The sequence below is a fragment of the Aythya ferina genome (assembly GCF_964211825.1).
Source record: "Aythya ferina genome assembly, contig: HAP1_SCAFFOLD_162, whole genome shotgun sequence".
NCBI lineage: Eukaryota > Metazoa > Chordata > Aves > Anseriformes > Anatidae > Aythya > Aythya ferina.
Window position 1 is genome coordinate 103,141 of NW_028181366.1, and position 18,090 is coordinate 121,230.

Here is an 18,090-nt window from a genome sequence, read left to right on the forward strand (position 1 = left end):
TGCGGCTGGGGGGTGCCGGGGAGGTGGGTGGGGGGCGGCTCGGACCTCAGGGGGCTCGGCCCGGGCCTTGAGGCCTTGTCGCGGGGCCCTGAGGCCTCGCTGTGGGGTTTGGGGCCTTGTCCCGAGCCCGGAACTGTCGTCCCCGTGCTGAGCCCTTAACGCAGCGCCCCAGAACCTCATCTTCCGCTACCTGCAGAACGTGAGTACCGCGGGGAGGGGACAGGGATGGGGATTTGGGGGGTGTGGGGGGAGTGGGGAGGGTCTGGGGATTCCCCTCGGTGAGTTTTCAGCTCCTGGCCGTGTCCCGGGACGGGTTTGTGGGGGATGGAGAGCTGTGCGGCGTGCTGGTGGGCACAAGGAGCCCGGCGTTTCCCCCTCGTGTAGCCGGGCGTGCAGGGGTGTTCCCTTGTGACTGGAAACGTGTTCTTCACCAAACGTGTAGTATTCACCCGATGGTATAACGTTCACATGTCAGATTGCTCATTGGAACTGCCCCTGAGAGTTGCTCCTCGGAGCGTTTGGGAGCTGTCGTGGCTGTGGCTAGCAGGTATTTCTGAACACATGAGAGAACAAAAGTGCTCAGTGTTTGTGGCCCGACTTACTCTCCTCCTTTGTTCTGCAGAGGTCGAGGATCCAGGTGTGGCTCTATGAGCAGGTGAACATGCGGATAGAAGGCTGCATCATCGTGAGTATCCGCACGTCCCCATGTTACATCTTTCATTTTGCCTCATTCACAATCGTGTTTTTTGGTCAAGAAAAGTTATCACAAGGAAAAAAAGATTTGTACTTCTCTGCCTTTCCCCTCGCCCTGCCCTTCCCTCCTGCTCCTGAGCCCTTCGTCAGGCCTTGCTGGGCCCTCTGTCCGGCTGTCTGTCCATCCATCCGAACCTCTGGCCTTCTGTCCCACCACCCTGCCCCGTCCCTGCCCTCTCCCTAAGGAAGCAAAGAGTCCCCGGTGTGCCTTCATGAGGGGGGGGGAGAGGGGAGGTTCTGCTGAGAAAAAAATGAAAGATTTCCCCCTTAACGGGCACCTTGCGAGTTCTTTCGAGTTCCAACCTTCTGCCTTCCTTCCGTAGCAGTGCCTCTAAGGGGTGCGCTGTAAGGCAGCCTTCATCTGGCGCGTTGCTCCTCCGTTCCCCCAAGGAACTGCCTTCAGGATCTGACTAACTCTGGATGCACCCGGTTGTCGCCTTAATTTCTCCTTTAGCTTGCTGAAAACAAGCCGGTTGGGTGACCTTTTGCGTTTCTCGCTTAAAATTTGGATCGAGGAGGTCTGTGTTTCCTTACGCTGATGTCCACGCTGAAGGTGCAGAAGGGTTCCGTGCTGTTGCTTGGGTCAGCCTTGTTGCCAGGTTCAGAATGTTTAGCCTACCGGTGCTTCGGTGCTGTTGGGCTGCACTCAGAGTGTGAGCTCTGGGCGTTATTTCTCAAATACTGCGTTATTTGAGCGTACAGACCCGAGATATTCTGCGGAGAGGTGATTTAAGGCACGTCAGAACCACCGCTGCGGCGTGTGCCAGCGTCGGACGCCCGTTCGAGTGATCAGGCGGAGCAGGTGAGTTGAATTTGGTGCTGGGTGGCGAGGTGGTGTTGGGGGAAGAGCTAGGCTAAGGAGAGCTTCCTCTTGCTCTGCCCCTTCCCATCTCAAATGGCCGCTTCCTGGGGAGATGGGTTCGTTGGGAGGTTAACTACAACGTTACAGTGAGGATGAGGAATCATCTTTAGTCCCGTAGGTATTTGCTGCCAGGCCGCAGCGTTGATTTCAGAAATTGTATTTAAAAAAGGGAAAAGAAAGGAAAGATGTATTCTTTAACATACTCTCTTTTCTCGGAGAGTAGATGGAGGAGCTTCAGCAGTGCCCTTCCTCCAGAAACGATTCCCAGTGTCTGCTCAGACACTGAGGAGGAAAATGGAGGAGAGCCACCCGATAGAAATAAAGGAAAGAAGGGGTCATGGATTAAGGGAAAAGCACTACTTAAAAAATTGGTGCTCTCTAAAAATGGGTTAAGGGTTTGGGACCTGCAGGTGCTGCCTACAGCTGTGTGCGTTGCAGTCGTGCCTGTTGCCACTGAGCAAAACGGGGAGAGCTGCTTTGTCGAACGCGGCGTGTTAAAGCACGTGCCACTGCCTGGAAGAAAAGCACGGACTTCCCTCGTGTGGGCCTTCTTCCCTAGCGATCTGTGGTTTACCTGATGGTTTCCCATAAGCTGAGAATGTTTAAAAGAAAAAAAAAAACAAAAATCAAAAACCAACACCAACGTTGAGAGTGGTGAAGCAGATCCTCACGTGTGGACTCAGAATCAGCGGTGACATCACCATGCGAAGCATTGTGTGCGCTTCGGGTTGGGGCTGCTGCGAGCCTCGCAGCGGGGAGGGAGAGCGGATCCGGGGTGCCTCTGTGTCAGCCCTCTGCCCTGGTGGCTTCGTGAGCACTGAGAGTTTGACTCCTGTGTTCCCAGCTTTCGCTTCCGCACCTGCGGTGTGGCAGAGCCAGCGAGCTGCTTGCTCAGCTGGAGGAGGAAGAGGAGTGACCTCAACATTGCCGAGGTAAAGCACAATTATTGAAAAGATTTGGCAAAGATGTGGGTTGTACCAGCGCGGCTGCTGCAGCTGCAGCAGATCCTGGAGCATTGGAGAAGATAGAGAGGGTTTTCTTCGTGAAAAGAATGCTGTTAAAAGTGTTTTCATGCCAGAAATTAGGATAAACGCCTCTGTTGTTTGACATCCTCTATTGAGCTGGCACATTGGCATTACAGCGTACCTGGCACGCTGTTTGTATTAAAAAAAAAAGGTATTTTATTCAGGGCAGGCCAGAAACCTGCCTTGGCACTTGCACATCGCAGCAATGCTTACAGACCCTGCATCCTGGCCTGGCAGCCAGGATCTAAATCCGATGGTGCTGTTGGTAAACTGAAGCTCAGGAAGCGCTTCTGGGTTTTTCTGTCCTTCCATGTGAATTTTTACCCTGTGAAGATGGTGTATGAAGCTATTTTCGTAACAACAAATAGGTTTAAAAGGAGTTTCAGTTTAACATCTACACGCTTGGGTGTTATTAACAGAGCTTTGTATACTGAGCTGGTGCTTGGTAGGAGAAAAACCATCAATCTTACCTGGGAAACCTGGACCCCCTCAGCTCCATACTGCTATAAGGAAACTCAGATGTAAGAACACACTTAAATAACACCTCACCAGAGCTGCTGTGCTCCTGACCACCAAAGGCACCTTTTTCCAACACCGTCGTTCTGGAAGTTGATGCAGCTGGTTCCATCCGTAACGTGTGACTGTACAGTGCTGTAAAAGAACTATTTTTTCACAGCTTTGGAGAAAGTGAAGCAGAGAAAACCACGCGTAACCACTGATACCTGGACCCCAAACTGCCACAGACTGACGGTGATGCCCACTGGATATCTCCTGATACCCTGCTGCCTTCTGACTGCTCCAGCAGAAGTCCCGTTTTAATTAGCCAGCAGGTCCCTCTGAGGGAGGGACTTTGCTAAAACTCCTGCCGTAGGAAGTATCCTACGGGAGCCAAGTTGCTAAACTGATGTGTGGTTTTCCCTTAACCCCCTCACCCCTGACTTTCCAGCTCCTGACGACACTGCCAACGTGTGCAGTGTCACCGTGTGCCATCTAGGTGCCAGCTGCCATGGTTTATATATTGTAAAATTAGTGATTTGGGACTCGTGAGCACTGAGGAGAGGCTAGCAATTGCTTAAGAGCTTTCCTTGTGTCGCTCTGGGGCAGGGAGATGGGTGAAACATCTTAGGCTTGAAAGTGATTCCCTGCAGAGTGACGTGCTCAGATCTGCACAACAGATCTGTCGTTTGGTCACCTTATTAGATCCCTGCTTGAGAGGTTGCTTGCAAGAATCGATTCCTCTTCACCTTGATGTGTCAAGCTAAAGACAAATCTGTGCCGAAGCACTGTTTGATCAGACGAGTGCCTCAGTTCAGGATTGTTCTTTGACAGCTACAGAAACAGCAGGACGATCAGCGCCTTCAGGAACAGATGAATTTGATCTTGAGGCTGTCATAAAACAGGTCCCTGAAGTTTGAAGACTCTTCAAGTAGTTTGGGCCAGCAAGGAGCAGCTGTACGTGGCGGCTGCGGTAACTCGGGGCTCCGAGTCTCAGAGAGCGTGGTGAAAGGTGACCCCCAGCTGGCTGCTGGAGGAAGCTGAGGCAGCGTTCAGCTCTAACCTTTGCCTTCTTGGCTGGCATCTTTGCACTCCTGCTGTCAGTGGGTGTTGAGTGTCCTTCCCGGCAGCCTCAGAACGTGCCCTCAGATGTAGGCAGCGTTTAGCAGCTAGAATTCCCTCAAATAGAAAGAGTACAAATGATGCGTTTTCTGCTTTTGCTTTGGAACTCTTAGCTTGAGGTTTTCCTGCAGGCCTTGAGGTTTCTTGCAGCAGCAGGGATGAGTTCTGTTAGCAAGAGGCTGTTCTGTGCTTCGACTGTGGGAAGATGAATGGTTACGTGTGCACCGTTAAATATAACTTGACACCTAGCACACCGCACTTGCAGCCTGTGGGGTGCTTTAACAAGCAGGTAAATCAGCAGAGGCTGTTTTGCAGCGGGGGTGATGCTGGGTGATTAAAAAGCAGGGGCAGAACAAGGAGTTTCTAGTGTTTGTTCTTGCTTGTCATCCGACTCTCCACTTCCACTGTTCTTTAAAAAAACAAACAAACAAACAAACAAAAAAAAAAAAAACAAGCAAGGGGTAAGCATCTTAATATCTTTATTATAAATGGAAGGCACAAAAGAGGCCAGCAAGAGAGACTGTCCAAGAGAAATGCTTTGTGCTTTATAAACAAACAAGGAAGTACCCTTAGGTGGGTGTGATAATCCTCCTCTAATGCGTTTTTGGGGTGCAAAAATAGATTTGTTCCTTTCTTGCTCTTCTCTGCAGGACAAAGGCAGAATAGGCACTGCAAAGTTCGACCAGGGAGGTCAGTTTGTTCCGTACTGAGAAAGACAAGCCTGTAAAACAAACTAGACAGATTTTCTTTGTACTATTCATCTTCCTTCAGCAAAGGCAAAGCTTATGACACTTGTTGGTGTGTATTTCCAGACCCCCAGCTACTGGCACTGTAGCGCATCTCTAATTCTTTGGTACAAAAGGTTCAAAATCTCTTAATGCAAAAATTTTACCAGCACCCTGGAGCAAAAAAAAGAAATCTAAAACCCTTACCAACTTCTATTACAGACCTGCTGAGTGCACCAGAGTTACTCACTTTTATTCAGGCTTTCAGGGGCAACTTCAGTTGGTTTAGCGCTTGGATTGCTATGTTGGCAGATGTCAGTTTAAAAAAAAAAAAAAAAAGCTTCTGATCTGGTCCATTCAGCTTTCCAATCTGAATGGACCAGATCCATTCAGATTCTGAACAGCGTTCCCGGTCTGTTCAGGAAAATGGAAGGCAACAAGCAAAATGATGAGCTCCTTGGGCAGTCAAAAGAGCTAAATCTGGAGAGTGTTTTGAGTCAAACTTCCATGCTAAGGAGCACCAGTAATTGTTAGAAGTAGCTGCAGAGGAACCTGCATGGCACTGGGTGTGTTTCTGAAGGTGCTAAAGGTCCGAAGTGATGATTCCTATCCATACTAAAGAAGAGAAGGAAACCTTGCACTTAACTACTGTTTTTATTCCCTTTGTCCAGCAGTCAAAAGCAGTAACTAATATGAGAACCCAACTTTTCCTCTCTTTATTTTAGATTTGGGAAAATTCCCTGCCAAAACAATATTTCCTGGAAAATTCACTAGTGTTTGTGTGAGTAAAAGCTTCCAACCTTTTATTATTAATTTGTAAGAACTATTTCATCCACTTTTGTCCAGAAGAGTCAGAAATAATTTGCACAGAAATGTGCAGCGTTTTAATGAAAGGATTCAGAATCACTCTAATTTGAACTGGTTGCAGGTTTTGTGACATTTAGTGTCTTTAAAAAAAAATAAATCAAAATTTCTGACTTCATATCAGAAAAAAAGAAAAAAAAAATGCTTGTGGCGAAATAAAATCTGTTGCAGCTCTGCTCATCGAAAACTCATTGGCTGTTAAATTGGACCTAAGTCGTCTTCTCTAACCTTTCATGATCCTGCAGCAATGGATGATGATGGATATATGGATTAGGGAACAGCACGTGATGGCAAACCTGTGGTATTTGCTACGGCGCAGAAAGAAAAACCAAATTGCTTCCAAAAAATCAAAGTAATCCAAAATCCTTGGTATCATGCAGCCATGCCACTGGCAAAGTGAGCATTCCCCTGCCTCTCAAAGCTTGCTGTACCCTTGATCTGCTGTCTTGCTGCTGTTAATTGATTGACACTCTACGTGTCTGATCAGGGCTACGAGTTGTTCTCGATATGGAGATCATACAACATCTACTGTGCACGCTTGTGTGCATAGATATGTTTATCCTGTATGCATGTACATCCGTATGCATATTTGTGTGCTGGCCCCCAGATCCCTCATGTTACAAAGCATCGGCCTCGAAGGCATACTCATCAAAATCTTTTGTAGAGCCTCCATTTTTTTCTAGTTCCCTCAAAATGAGAGAATTTTTACGCGCTCTCTGTGTCGAAAAGGCAAAAATTCTGATTTTCACTGTCGCTCTAGCTAACTTTCTCTCACTCCCTCCTCGTGTGTGTATAAACACAGATGTGTGTATGAGTATGCACATCTGTGGCTTTAGATGCACTGGTATGTTTTTTGCTGTACAGGTAATAAAGACGGGGAAAGGTTTTTGTGTTTTCTTAATAGGTGAAGAAATCTTGAAGACCAGAGATTGGAACATGCTGAATTTTAAATTAAAAAAAAAAAAAAAAAAAAGTTAAGTTGTCCGGCTGTGGAAGATGGAGCCTCATTTTTGCAGCCACTTTGAATCACGAGTTCATCTCTAAATGCACTGTTTTTTTTTTGTTTTTGTTTTGTTTTGGTTTTTGTTTTTTATTTTTTTGAAGAGCTAACTAACCCTGGCTGCATCCAGTCTGAGAGAGCATTCAAATGGACTTGCTTCCTCTCTTAGTTATAAGCTGTTTAAAAGCGCATCCTATGTTTGAATTGTGGATGAGAGGTTCCCTTGGCAAAGTGAGGAGGAAAATTCTTCCTACCCCTTTATTATTAATTCACGGATTCAGTCTTGGTTCGGCCTACAGGAGCAGTTAACTGGAAGCCTTTGAAGATCGATAACTTTGCTGAGGTTGTCCAGGTAGGTGAAATCGAAGACCCACAGGGCCTGGAACGTGCTGTTTAATGCGTCCTAACTGTGTTCTAGAGAAGTTATTTGTAGCCATAGTTGATTATTGACTTGCATGTATCATCAGGTGGTTTTAAGGAGTGACTCCGTTTTCAGGCTTCCAGATGTGCTCCAAGTCATATTATTGAGGACGTGGAAGAGAATGCTTGCTGACAAAGCTCCTGGCAGCTTTACAGAACTTTAATATTTAGTTAGTTCATGTAACAGCTGATTTCAAGGCTTTGCTCTCTTCGAGAGACTGATAACTTGATTTGATTAACTGAAGAAAGCTGGAAAAATGTTCGTTCCTCATTATTTTTCACTTGTTACTTTCTTTCGGGTTACTTTTAAAAAGAAGATTTCACTGATCACAAGCCAGTAGAAGACTTTCAGCCCAAGCAAGGGTGAAGACAGCTCTCTCCAAGAGCAGAGGAAGTCCCTGTGGAGAGAACCCGAGCTTGTTAGCAGAACTCGTCGGCATGTCTAAACAAGGAGACGACTGCTACTTCTATTTCTATTCTACCTGTACCAAGGTATGGCTGGTTTTCCTTTGCCTTGCTTTTTTTTCCCCTTTTTTTTTCAGGAAGGAGTAGATTAGGAGGAGGAAGCACACTGGTCTTTGGTTAACTTGAGAACCAGATAGATTGTGAATTCAGTTGTAGCAACATGAGGCAGCAGCATGGCCATTTTTGAGGCTGTACTCTATTTTCCTTGTTGGTTTCCTTTTGGTTCCAGGGAGACAAATGTGCCTACCGCCACTGCGAAGCTGCTCTGGGCAATGAGACGGTCTGCAAGCTGTGGCAGGAGGGTCGTTGTTTCAGGAATGTCTGCCGATTCAGACACATGGAAATTGACGTGAGTGCCTAACAATGTGTTCTCAAAATAAATCCACAAAAGCATTTTTCAGTGCCGTAGGTGTACTGATTGTGCTTTTGCAGGATAGATTTGTTTGCTTCAAAATCATACTGGTTTCTGTTACCAAGAGAGGGGGTGGGAGGAAGCAGAGGGAAATAAAATCAATGCCTTAGGTATGTCTTAGCAAGATATTTGTTTATTTTTTTTTATTAGATGCTGACAGTTTTCTCAAGAGATGCAGAATAGCTGTTAAATAGACTGCTAAAACCTGCTGGAGCAGGGGGGTAATAAACAGGCTGTTCTATCCTCATGGGAGCAGGCTTGATAATGAACTATCAGGTGTCTTCTGACCCACAGTCCTTCAGATAACGCTGTTGTAGCTGCCTGGGGTAGGAAGTGGGGAAAGTTAAAGGTGCAGCAGAACTAAGTGTCCAAGAAGTAGTTCTAGACAGGGTTAACCTAGGCAATTTCAGATGTTCTTTTTCCCTCTGAATAATCCTAGTATAATCCTAGGTGTATTAGTTTAAGCCACCCTCAACTGATGTCTGAGAGTGCCTGTCTTCTCAAACTGAGTGATGACCAAACTAAATGTGCATAGTGGTTACAGCTTATGCAAACTTTGTGAATATGCCCAGAAATACTACACTTAACTGAGAAACTGACCTTTGGAATGATGTTTCAGCACTGTGTTGTGACAGCTGTCACGATCTGGAGCTGTGCATCTCTTTGCAAGCCTCAGGTGCATGTTATCACGAGCTTTTCTTTCTTTCTGTCTTCAGAAAAAGCGCAGTGAGATTCCTTGCTACTGGGAGAACCAGCCGGGAGGCTGTCAGAAAGCCAACTGTGCTTTTCATCATGCAAAGGGACGTTACATCGATGGACAGTTCTTACCACCAAGCAAGAGTGAGTTTAGGTCCTTTTTCTTTAAGCGCTGAAGAATTAATTTTGAGTAGTACTTAGTGGGTGCCAATCCTGTAGGGGGCGTCAGGTAACTGTTCATTTGTGAGGGCAGGAAAAGGTCTGCAGTCATAGGTGTACTGCACCGAGTGTACTGCTGGTGTTTGTTTTCTGCTTTCGTGCTCAGCTTCTCTTTGCTTAGTGTGATGTTTGCCTTGCAGTTTGCTTCCTGTTGTTTCCTCTTTTGCTGGGTGGTAGGGAGATGTGTTGTTGTTGGAAGGGAAGTCATTGTTCACGGCGTAAGCAGTGATGGGATGGGCAAAAGGAGATGCTGAACTCGTTGTCTGTGCGGGTTATCTGCCTTTGCTACCATCTCTTTGCCTTGTGGTCAAAGTTTTAAACTGCCATATTACCGATGATCCTCGTCTTCCTCTAGCTACACTGCCAAGTCCGCCTGAGTGCGCGGACGATGATCTGAAAGTGGCTCAGATGTCACTGCAGCAAAACAAACTTTCTGTCCAGTCAAATCCCTCTCCACAGCTAAGGGGGTGACGAAAGTGGAAAACTCTGAAAATGTCCCAAGCCCTACACACCCTCCAGTTGTAATCAGTGCTGCAGATGATGATGAAGATGATGATGGTGAGCATGTTTTGGTTCTTGGAAGGAATTTGTGCTGTAAATGATTGTGTAAATCTTTGGTTCTTGAAGGAATTTGTGCTGTAAATGAATGTGTTAAATCTTCGGTTCTTGAAGGAATCTGTGCTGTAAATGAATGTATAAATCACAGATGACCTGAGGTCTGACTAGCAATAGGGCAGGCAGTCTGGCCAGGTCACTGGTGGCTTTGTCTGGCAGTCGGTGGACAGAACCTGAAACGTTGGAGGAAAGCTTAGAACCACTCCTGGCTTTAGCTGGTCTTTTGTGTAAAGTTCTATATGAAACTAGGAAGGAAATTTCTTTTTTCTGTCTGAAGAGCAATGTGTTGTGTAGTAGTTAAAGCTGCAGAGAGAATCTAGAGTCCTAGATGTTTTGTCCTAGTGTATTCTACTTAGGAGTTCATCAGGTCAGTGTAGCTGTTTAAAAACAAACAAACAAAACAAAACAACAAAAAAAAAAAAAACACAAAACAGCAACAAAGTTTTTTATATGAACCATGGGCTGAAGTGTCACTGCATGAGCTACGTAATCATGACCAATCTGGTCTATGCATAACTGAATCGATTTTTCCCCTTCAGACCAACTTTCTGAGGAAGGAGAAGAAACTAAAACTCCCATCCAGCATCCAGCTGCGGAAGGCAAAAATGGATTACGGGTGATTTCCACTCGGAAAGGCAGTTCTATTACTACTAAACAAGGTATGCCAGCACCTTAGTAGGATAAATCAGAAGAACTTGACAGTTAACTCAAAAGCAGTGTGGTGTAAAAACACAACAAAATGTAGGGGTGCTGAATGGAGTCGGTTATTTCCATGATCTCATTTCTGCCATTAATACCATCATGTGCCCATTGGGTCAGAAAGGTGAACTCCTTTTCTTTACTTTTGGAGAACAAAACAGGGCCACAGCATGGAGTTTAAATGGCTGCACGTGCAGCCTTGCAACCACTGTTGATAAGCCATATCTAACGATAGAGGGATCTAATATCGTGTAAATGGATTAAAATTAAAACTACATTTTGAACCCTGAAGGATGAAAGGAGGGGCAAAATGCCATTGGTTCTATGGCTCTTTCACTTGTGAGGAGTGTTGACAGGCTTTATTCGAAATACTTCAGAAAGTTCCTGAGCGCTAAGAAGCCTGAGGACCTGTGGTCCTCAGTGAGTGCCTCTAAGCCTGTCTCATGAACTGTTTCCTGTTTTCAGAGGGCAATCTGAATTTTGGAATAAAAACACTTGAGGAAATCAAATGGCAGAAGATGAAGGAAAAAAATAAGAGACACGGTGGTGAGTTAATATTCCCTACTTTCTTATCCTGTTCACGGCAGGTGATGGTGACTGGGAGCTGCTTGAGGGACAGACTTCCATTTTTAGCTGGGGGCATAAAGCAACCTGATTCTCAGCCAGCTGGTATTCTAAATGGGAGTTCAAAGGGCAACCAGAGGCAAATTAGTCACCTCTCTTCTTTACATGCTCTGCTTGCTGTATTTTTGACAGTAACAAGTCATTTAAAGTTTTTTGTTCTTTGTGATAGTTTTTTATGTTGGGTAAACTTCCTTATGTTTTGGTTGCTCTGAACAGAAGGTTCTTCAAGATCGTCTCTTCGTCCCGTTGATTCTATGATTTTTCCTGCTCCAGAAGAGGAAAATGTCCGGACAGTGGTGAGAACTGTGACAGTGTCTTCCAAGAAAGGTAATAATGAATGCTTTTGTTTTGATTTCATTACTCCTAAACTGGAGGGTTAAGCAATACTTAAAACAATTCACCCATGTTAGCCTTCTGGTGCTGCCTTCTGTTCAAAACGTGCTTTTATGCTTAAAGTCCCTGGTTGTACTGGAAAGATTTGGTGCTCAGGTTAAGTGCAGCGGCAGGAGAAAAAAAAAAAAGTGTCAGTATGCAAATAGGGGGGTAACTGAAAACCAGAAGAGTAACGAGAAGAGCGAGCTGTAGAAGCCAGTGCTATATAAGAAGCAATTTCTGAAGCATTAAAGAGGCGTACAGTGGCAGGTGTGGACGCAGTATGACAGGAGTTTGTATATAAATTGTTTAGAGCTGTGCAAATGCCTTTTAAAGGGAAAAAAGTGTGGAAGTACTTTTACTCGTAGACATTCACCTTAGAAAGGAATATTTCTCAGCATTTGTACCTAAGAATATTCTGCTTGCTTATGCAGCTTTGTTCTGCACAAAGTATAGGTGTCAAGCAGACTCAGATTCACTCTCTACTATCTCAGCTGGAATTTGAAGCAAGCACTGAGACTATTAATATTTTTTTTCTATGTTAATTATAGTTAAAATATGAGTTTATGTGGTTTAGCTGTCAAAAGAGTGTCTGACTGGGGTTTTTTGGACATGGGCTAACAGGATACTATTTCTGTTGGCTACTGGTTTCTGTGAAATAGAAAAAAAAATTCCCTTTTGTTTTAGGGGAGGAACCTGTGGTTCGAGTAGATCTTGCTGATAGACAAGGAAAACGGAAAGCCTCTGCAGGTAAGAACTTTTTACAAGCTGTTACGTAGGTGCTGCCTTCTATATATGACTGCATTAAAGAGTATTTGTGATGTATGAAAGGAAAATACATTGCAGTGGAGATCTGTGTTGACGGCAGAAATGGCAAATAAATAAATAAATAAATCATTTAGCAGCTGAAAGGCAATTCTATGAAAATATGCTTGAAAAAGAGAAGCTTATTGTTGACTGTTCTCAAACCTTCCTGCAAAGAAAAGTTCTTACAATATTCCTTGTTTTCTCTGAAGATGATGTAAGCAGCCTTCCAGTGAAGCGCAGCCTTGCTGAAAGGCTGGGGAAGAAGGTAGAGGCTCCGGGAAATGCTGACAAAGCACCCAAGAGAGAGACAGGTACTAAACGGGCATCTGGATTGGATTCCTGGGTTTCGTATTTAGTCTTTCTGTTTGTCCTTTTCCAGTGATGTTTCTTTTTGCATGTTGGCTGAGGTCGTAATCACTGGGATTCAAAGTCACCTTTCCTGTCTTGTTTTGAAATGTGAACCTGAAGTTGACATTATGCAGCCTCCCTAATTCGTTCTTTTTCTGTTTTGCAGTTCGAGTTCCCAAGTCTCTGAAGGACAGGCTGGGATTACCTCCTAAGCAGACCAGTACTGAGAGAGGTAACAGCTAGATATTAAATATGCTTTCTCCTCCTTCCTTTCCACGAACTTGGACTGCTTTCATACATCCCTACAAACTAATTTAAACGAAAACAAAGAACTGACGCCTCTTGCTTGAGTGCTGAAGCTCTTCTGACAGCCACTATCAGAACTCTGGCTCTAGGTGTGTGTTTATTTTCTACTTGTGCCTTGTCGAGGTTTTTAGCTGCTTCTGTGAACCGTTACGTACAATTAGAATAGAACCACTGCCAGGAGCAGGAATTTGAAATGCAGTCTGAAAAAGTAATAAAGTAAAGCAGCATTTCTGTGTAGCAGTTCTCTCTGGATAGGGCTGGTCTTCAAAATACAAGTGGCTCAGAGGAAGAGGAGAATGTTGTCCTAAGGATATTGTTCTAAGATGCATTATTGGGAACGCTCAAGATGAGTTTTCCTTAGTGCTCTGACAAATTTTGGAGACTTAAAATATTGCTGGACTCTCTTTAGATGTTGGTGCTTCTCCTCATTTCTTGATGATGACAGGGAAGGCTGCTAAGCCGATGGGAGAGATCCATGTGAAAACACTGGAGGAAATCCGTCACGAGAAAGCTCTTCAGAGACGCGAAACTCAAGCCAAAGCCGAGGCTGAAGGGCATGGTAAAACTGAAGATTCCAGCGCAGGGGCAAGAGCTGCTCGTGCAGGTCGCATCCAAACTTTCTCTGAAGCCTTGTCTGAAAAAAAGAATAATTGCTTGGTAGAAGAGAAGAAAAAAGCAGGAGAATGCCATAGCAAGAGCAAAATTCAGGGTGAGTCCAAGAAGCAGCTCGCTCTGTCCGGGCCCAGCAAAGGGCAGGCGAAGGAGCCGGCAGGAAAAGTCAAGCCAGAAGGAGAAGTACGTGTTAAAACCTTGGAAGAAATAAAGCGTGAGAAAGCTCTGCGGATGCAGCAGAGTGAAGGAGATGTGCCAGCTCCCTCAGCACAACCCGGACCTGCCCCAGCAGAGCAGAAATCTTTATGGAGCACAAAACTAACAGGTAATAAGATGCTTTAATGCCTGCCCCAGTGAGGTGCTTCCCATATTGAGCAAGTTCAGTTTGCTCAGGATCTGCTTCATGGATAAATGCTGAATGGCTTGCACATTGTAGCCTTTCTCTCTCTCTCTCATGGGACACAAGGAAATAAATGCACAAAGGAAACAAGTACCCAGCTTTCTTTATTTCTGCCGTTGACAACACTTTTTTTTGTCTTTTTTTAAAGCACCTGAAAAAGAAGAAAAGAAGACAGTGGAATTGAACCGGCCTTTTCCTAAACTTTCCTCTGGACCTGATGTACAGGTGAGTCCTCTGTGAAGACACACATCCATTCGTACAATTTCTGATAATTCTGACAAGTTTTGTTACTCACCGTGTGCCACCCTCTTGAGTGTGTTCTTACCCTTCAGCAGCTGGTAGGAGCTGCAGTGCAGTCTAAATCCTATCGCCAGCAGCATTTCCAGACAGCTCTGTAATCCTCAAACTTGGAATCAGTCTGTCTATACCACAGCAACAAAGAAACCCTGTTAGCACCAGCTGAAATCTACACAGTTAACGTGGAGGGAATTGTTTTTGTTCTTACTGACTTGATCTGTCAGACATGAAGGATTTAATACAGAAGGCCAGAGTTCTGTGTTCAAGGAAATCAATCTGTCAGTGGATACTGTATAGGGGAACTTGTATGACTTTCTGCTGCTTAAAAAGAATGTGATAAATAGATGTACAGCAGAACACCCTAGCTGTTTAAAGAAGCTTGCCATAGTGGATATTGCAGATATGTGAGACTGCGTCCGTAGTAAAGCATGGCTCTTGTTACAGGCAGAATTTTATGGAGAAAAAAAAACACAACAGTAACGTGAACAATATTAATATGCTGTTCCACATCAAGACCATTTTGGAGGGATTGCTGATCAGATTTTCTTAACGAAATCTCCACGGATTTTTTTTTTTTTTTTGTCCTATTCATGCACTACTTTTCTTTCCTTCTAGCCCACTCAGCAGAGTGGAACTCGTAAATGTCCAGAGAAGAGCTTTGAAGAGAGACGGTGGGAGAAGTGGCAACAGAGAGAACAACAAGAGAAGCTTTGGCAGGAGGAAGCTGCTGTCAAATCTACTGCTGGCTTCTTTAATACTGAACCAGCAGGGAAAGTGGCAGCTCAATTTCAGGGCCAGGAAGCTAAAAGTAAGTGTTGAAGGTTAAGAGTTACTTAGGTTGTCTTCTGAAATACAGACAGAAGATGACAATTCTCATGCTGTAACTCTGGCTGGGTGCATTTTGCCACGCAGTGCTACGAAGCGAAGGGTGTACTTTCTTTTTCTTAGTTTGTTTCTTTTCCTGCCAGCCAGATGTTAGGTAAGGAACGGGAGACTAGAAAATGACACTACAAATGTGGACTTTGTAGAACAACTTAACTGTGGGACATCACTGCAAGGGAGAGGAAGCTGGTACAACAGTTGCATACACTCTTGTCCTACTATAACTGCTGCTTTTTCCTTTCCTAGCGGGAGCAGGACTTTAAATATAAAAGCCGTCTATATTTGTGAACCTAGCTTGCACTTAGGATTGCTATGTGTCTGAAGTGTCCCTTGTCCTGGATTATTATTTACTGTAGCTCTTCGGTTTCTTTGTTCCTTTGTATGGATTGTTGGTAGACGGAGTTTCCTATGTGGAAAAGATTCCTGAGAATCCAGGCAATGGCGGTGTAATTGTGCTGGCCAAATGCATTTAAGTGTGTAGAAGGACTGTGGAAATGATTAAGAGAACCTGGATTTTTCCTGAGGCAGAGCAAGACTGTATCAGTTCTCTCTTGCTTTTACTCTAGCCAACTTTATGACACCTGCGAAGCTTTCGCGTGGGAAAGTCACTTTCCCCAAGAAGAAGGCACTGAAACGTAAGGCACCTGGGAGTTATCCCTCTGCCATAGCAGCTGTGGAACTACAGACTGCCTTTGATGCTGACATGATGGGACCTCCAGCCAGAAAAGCAGCCATGGTAAGGCCAGGGGCTAATGCAGAGATGGATCCCTTGTTAAATTTCTACCCTCCTCTATTTGAAAAGGTGGAAAACTCAAACGTTCTGCAGGCCTTCTGTTTCCTTTGAAATCCAGTAGCTGTCTCCAGGATGCTTGTAGAACCCTTCTGTATTTATGAGATGAATGGCACTCTTTAACCGGTACTCTGATGCTGTGATTTCTCTGGTGTGCGGGATTTTGTCCCTTAATGCCATGTTCTTAAAAGACACCAGATCATGAATAACCTCCAGGTGAATGTGAACTTTCTTCAGGAGCACCTTGGTTTTGTATTTTGGCCACGGCTCCGCAATGCCAGAGGAGAAGCAGTGTGGAGGAAAAAGCTATTAAGGAATCTTTTACCCATGTGTCATAAATACTGTTTTGCTGCTTTCTAGGGTGTTTCAGACGTGCCGGAGCACGTCCCAGCCATCAGACTTGAAGAAAATCCCCCAAACAGGTGACAACCCCAACTTGCTCTTTTTCTTAATCAGTGTATATCCCCAGGGAAACATAAGTTCTGTCACATGTGGGAAAAAATGAGGGTTCTGAGATAATTAAAGCCCAAATCCATCAAAGGAATAAGTCACCTGAAACCACTTTCTAGCAGCTAGCAGGATTGCTTAATTAGGCTTTCTTGAAATGCTGCAAGTCAGCACAGCTTTCCGGTGACTTCTTGGGTTGTCTGAATACCTGAACGAGGATGAGGTGAAGTTCTACTTCCTCGTGAGGTGATAGATGATGAGTAGTGTCCTCTGCCTTTTGGTCCTCAAGAATGCCACCTCAACTCCAGGTGCCCTGGCTTCACAGATAAACCCCCAGACTGAAAAATGTACCTGGTAACGCATCGGGCTCTAAATGTAGCCCTGGGTTGATTGATAACAATCCCTGTGTAAGATTGAAGCGTAGGAGGGCTTGCCTACAGTTTTAAGAGCCGGTTTGCAGGAAAGGGATTTCCCGTTAAGAAATGGCATATCCTGATTGTTCTTTCTTGCTCTCCCAAGACCTGAAGTGCATCTTGGAAGCCCGGAAAGATTTGAGGAGCAGATGGAGATGGATCTCGAGACCTCGACCTCAGCTTCTTCCCAGCTAGAAGAGGCACGGACACGCCGGCTGAGTTCCACAGGGAACGCGCCCTTATCTGCGGATGAAGATTTTGAGAAGCTACTTTGGGAAATCTCAGGAGGCAGACTGGAAGCCGAAATCGACTTAGACCCAGGGAAGGACGAGGATGACCTCCTCCTTGAACTCTCCGAGATGATTGACAGTTGAACTGCGTAGTCCTATGGTAGAATTAAAAAAAAAAAAAAAAATTAAAACTGTTCTTCTTGTTAGATACCCTGAGGTGATCCTTTTTCTAACTGAGGCTTTGCAATGAGACTTAAAGCACGGTCCAAAGTGGTAGAAATTGGCAGGATCTGCACTCAGTTGTCCTAAATTTCCCTGCTGGTCAGAGTTAAGGTCTTGTGCATCCGTTCTCTTACCTTCGATATTGAGAGGACAAAGCACTTCTTTTGGCACAGAAAGATCTCCATTGGCACGCCATGGTGGCTACAAATCGATCTTCTGATGGAGCGATGCTCTGAAGGCTGAAACGTAAAGCTTCTTCCTTCCTCCGCCCTTGGCACAACTCGATGTTGGGCACATTGTGAAGCTTCGGTGTTCTGATTTCTCGGACAGTTGATAGCCAAATCCTGGAGTTACTATGTCAACTCTTGACTTTTACTCGTGTATGCCATTGTTTTGACTGTACCCGTGTCAGATGATGAAGCTGTAGGGGTGGGAGGGAGCAGAATCGTTATTCCAGTGTGTTGTGGACCAAACTTGCTGCCAGGAGTGGGGGTGGGGGTCAGCCCACCCAGCCTTCCTTTCAATTATCAGGGAGGATCAAATGGTGAAAAGCAGCAGCTCTGCCATGCGGCTCCGCTACCCCCACTCCCTTCTCTTGTGCTGTACCAAAGTTCCCCCAGGCTTTGGTTGGTGCTTTTTGCTGGTGTGAGGACTCCGGGGCGAGCAGTCGGGACTCTGCCGCAGTTACGGGGTCGATGAAAGGTTGTTTAAGTGCCTCTTGGTTTTAAAACTTGCTCCCCTGAGCTGCTGGCTCTGCTGCCTGCTACAGCAAATGTTCGGGTGCCATCAGCATCGCGCTTGGGCGTGGGCACTGACCCTGCGGAGGACAAAGCTGAGATTTGGGTGTATTGTGTACCCTGCCACCAGCCATCGTTTTTTTCCCCTAGCAGATCAATTTTGAATTATTTTCCGAACTTTTCGCGGCACGGTAGGCTCTTCCCGCTATGATTTGTGAAGCTGTGGGGGCC

The 18,090-nt window shown here is 45.3% G+C and overlaps 2 protein-coding genes and 1 pseudogene across 3 annotated transcripts; all 3 read left to right on the forward strand.

The window, feature by feature from the left end:
* The first annotated feature begins 6,948 nt into the window (after positions 1–6,948).
* Positions 6,949–12,557, forward strand: LOC311428846 (zinc finger CCCH domain-containing protein 11A-like; annotated as a pseudogene). Its single transcript has 10 exons — positions 6,949–7,198; positions 7,584–7,758; positions 7,961–8,080; positions 8,860–8,983; positions 9,414–9,616; positions 10,213–10,332; positions 10,838–10,918; positions 11,213–11,323; positions 12,056–12,118; positions 12,385–12,557. The product of its transcript is annotated as a zinc finger CCCH domain-containing protein 11A-like (transcript).
* Positions 12,558–13,278: 721 nt separating this feature from the next.
* LOC311428847 (zinc finger CCCH domain-containing protein 11A-like) lies at positions 13,279–15,470 on the forward strand (the record flags this gene model as incomplete). The annotated part of the gene is made up of 4 exons (XM_084540101.1): positions 13,279–13,766; positions 13,990–14,066; positions 14,754–14,867; positions 15,417–15,470. The coding sequence occupies exons 1-4, from the start codon at positions 13,292–13,294 to the stop codon at positions 15,468–15,470; spliced, it is 720 nt and encodes a 239-aa protein (XP_084396227.1). The 5' UTR covers positions 13,279–13,291.
* A 154-nt stretch (positions 15,471–15,624) lies between these two features.
* LOC311428844 (zinc finger CCCH domain-containing protein 11A-like) lies at positions 15,625–17,052 on the forward strand. Its single transcript, XM_084540099.1, has 3 exons — positions 15,625–15,756; positions 16,171–16,232; positions 16,777–17,052. The coding sequence occupies exons 1-3, from the start codon at positions 15,724–15,726 to the stop codon at positions 17,042–17,044; spliced, it is 363 nt and encodes a 120-aa protein (XP_084396225.1). The 5' UTR covers positions 15,625–15,723; the 3' UTR covers positions 17,045–17,052.
* The last annotated feature ends 1,038 nt before the right edge of the window (positions 17,053–18,090 follow it).

What these genes read in the sequence shown, in the direction of transcription:
- LOC311428844 (XM_084540099.1), top strand. Translation starts at nt 15,724, where the DNA reads ATGATGGGACCTCCAGCCAGAAAAGCAGCCATG. An exon ending in CAGCCAGAAAAGCAGCCATG is followed by an intron (nt 15,757 to 16,170) that starts GTAAGGCCAGGG and finishes GCTGCTTTCTAG; the next exon opens with GGTGTTTCAGACGTGCCGGA. An exon ending in GAAGAAAATCCCCCAAACAG is followed by an intron (nt 16,233 to 16,776) that starts GTGACAACCCCA and finishes TGCTCTCCCAAG; the next exon opens with ACCTGAAGTGCATCTTGGAA.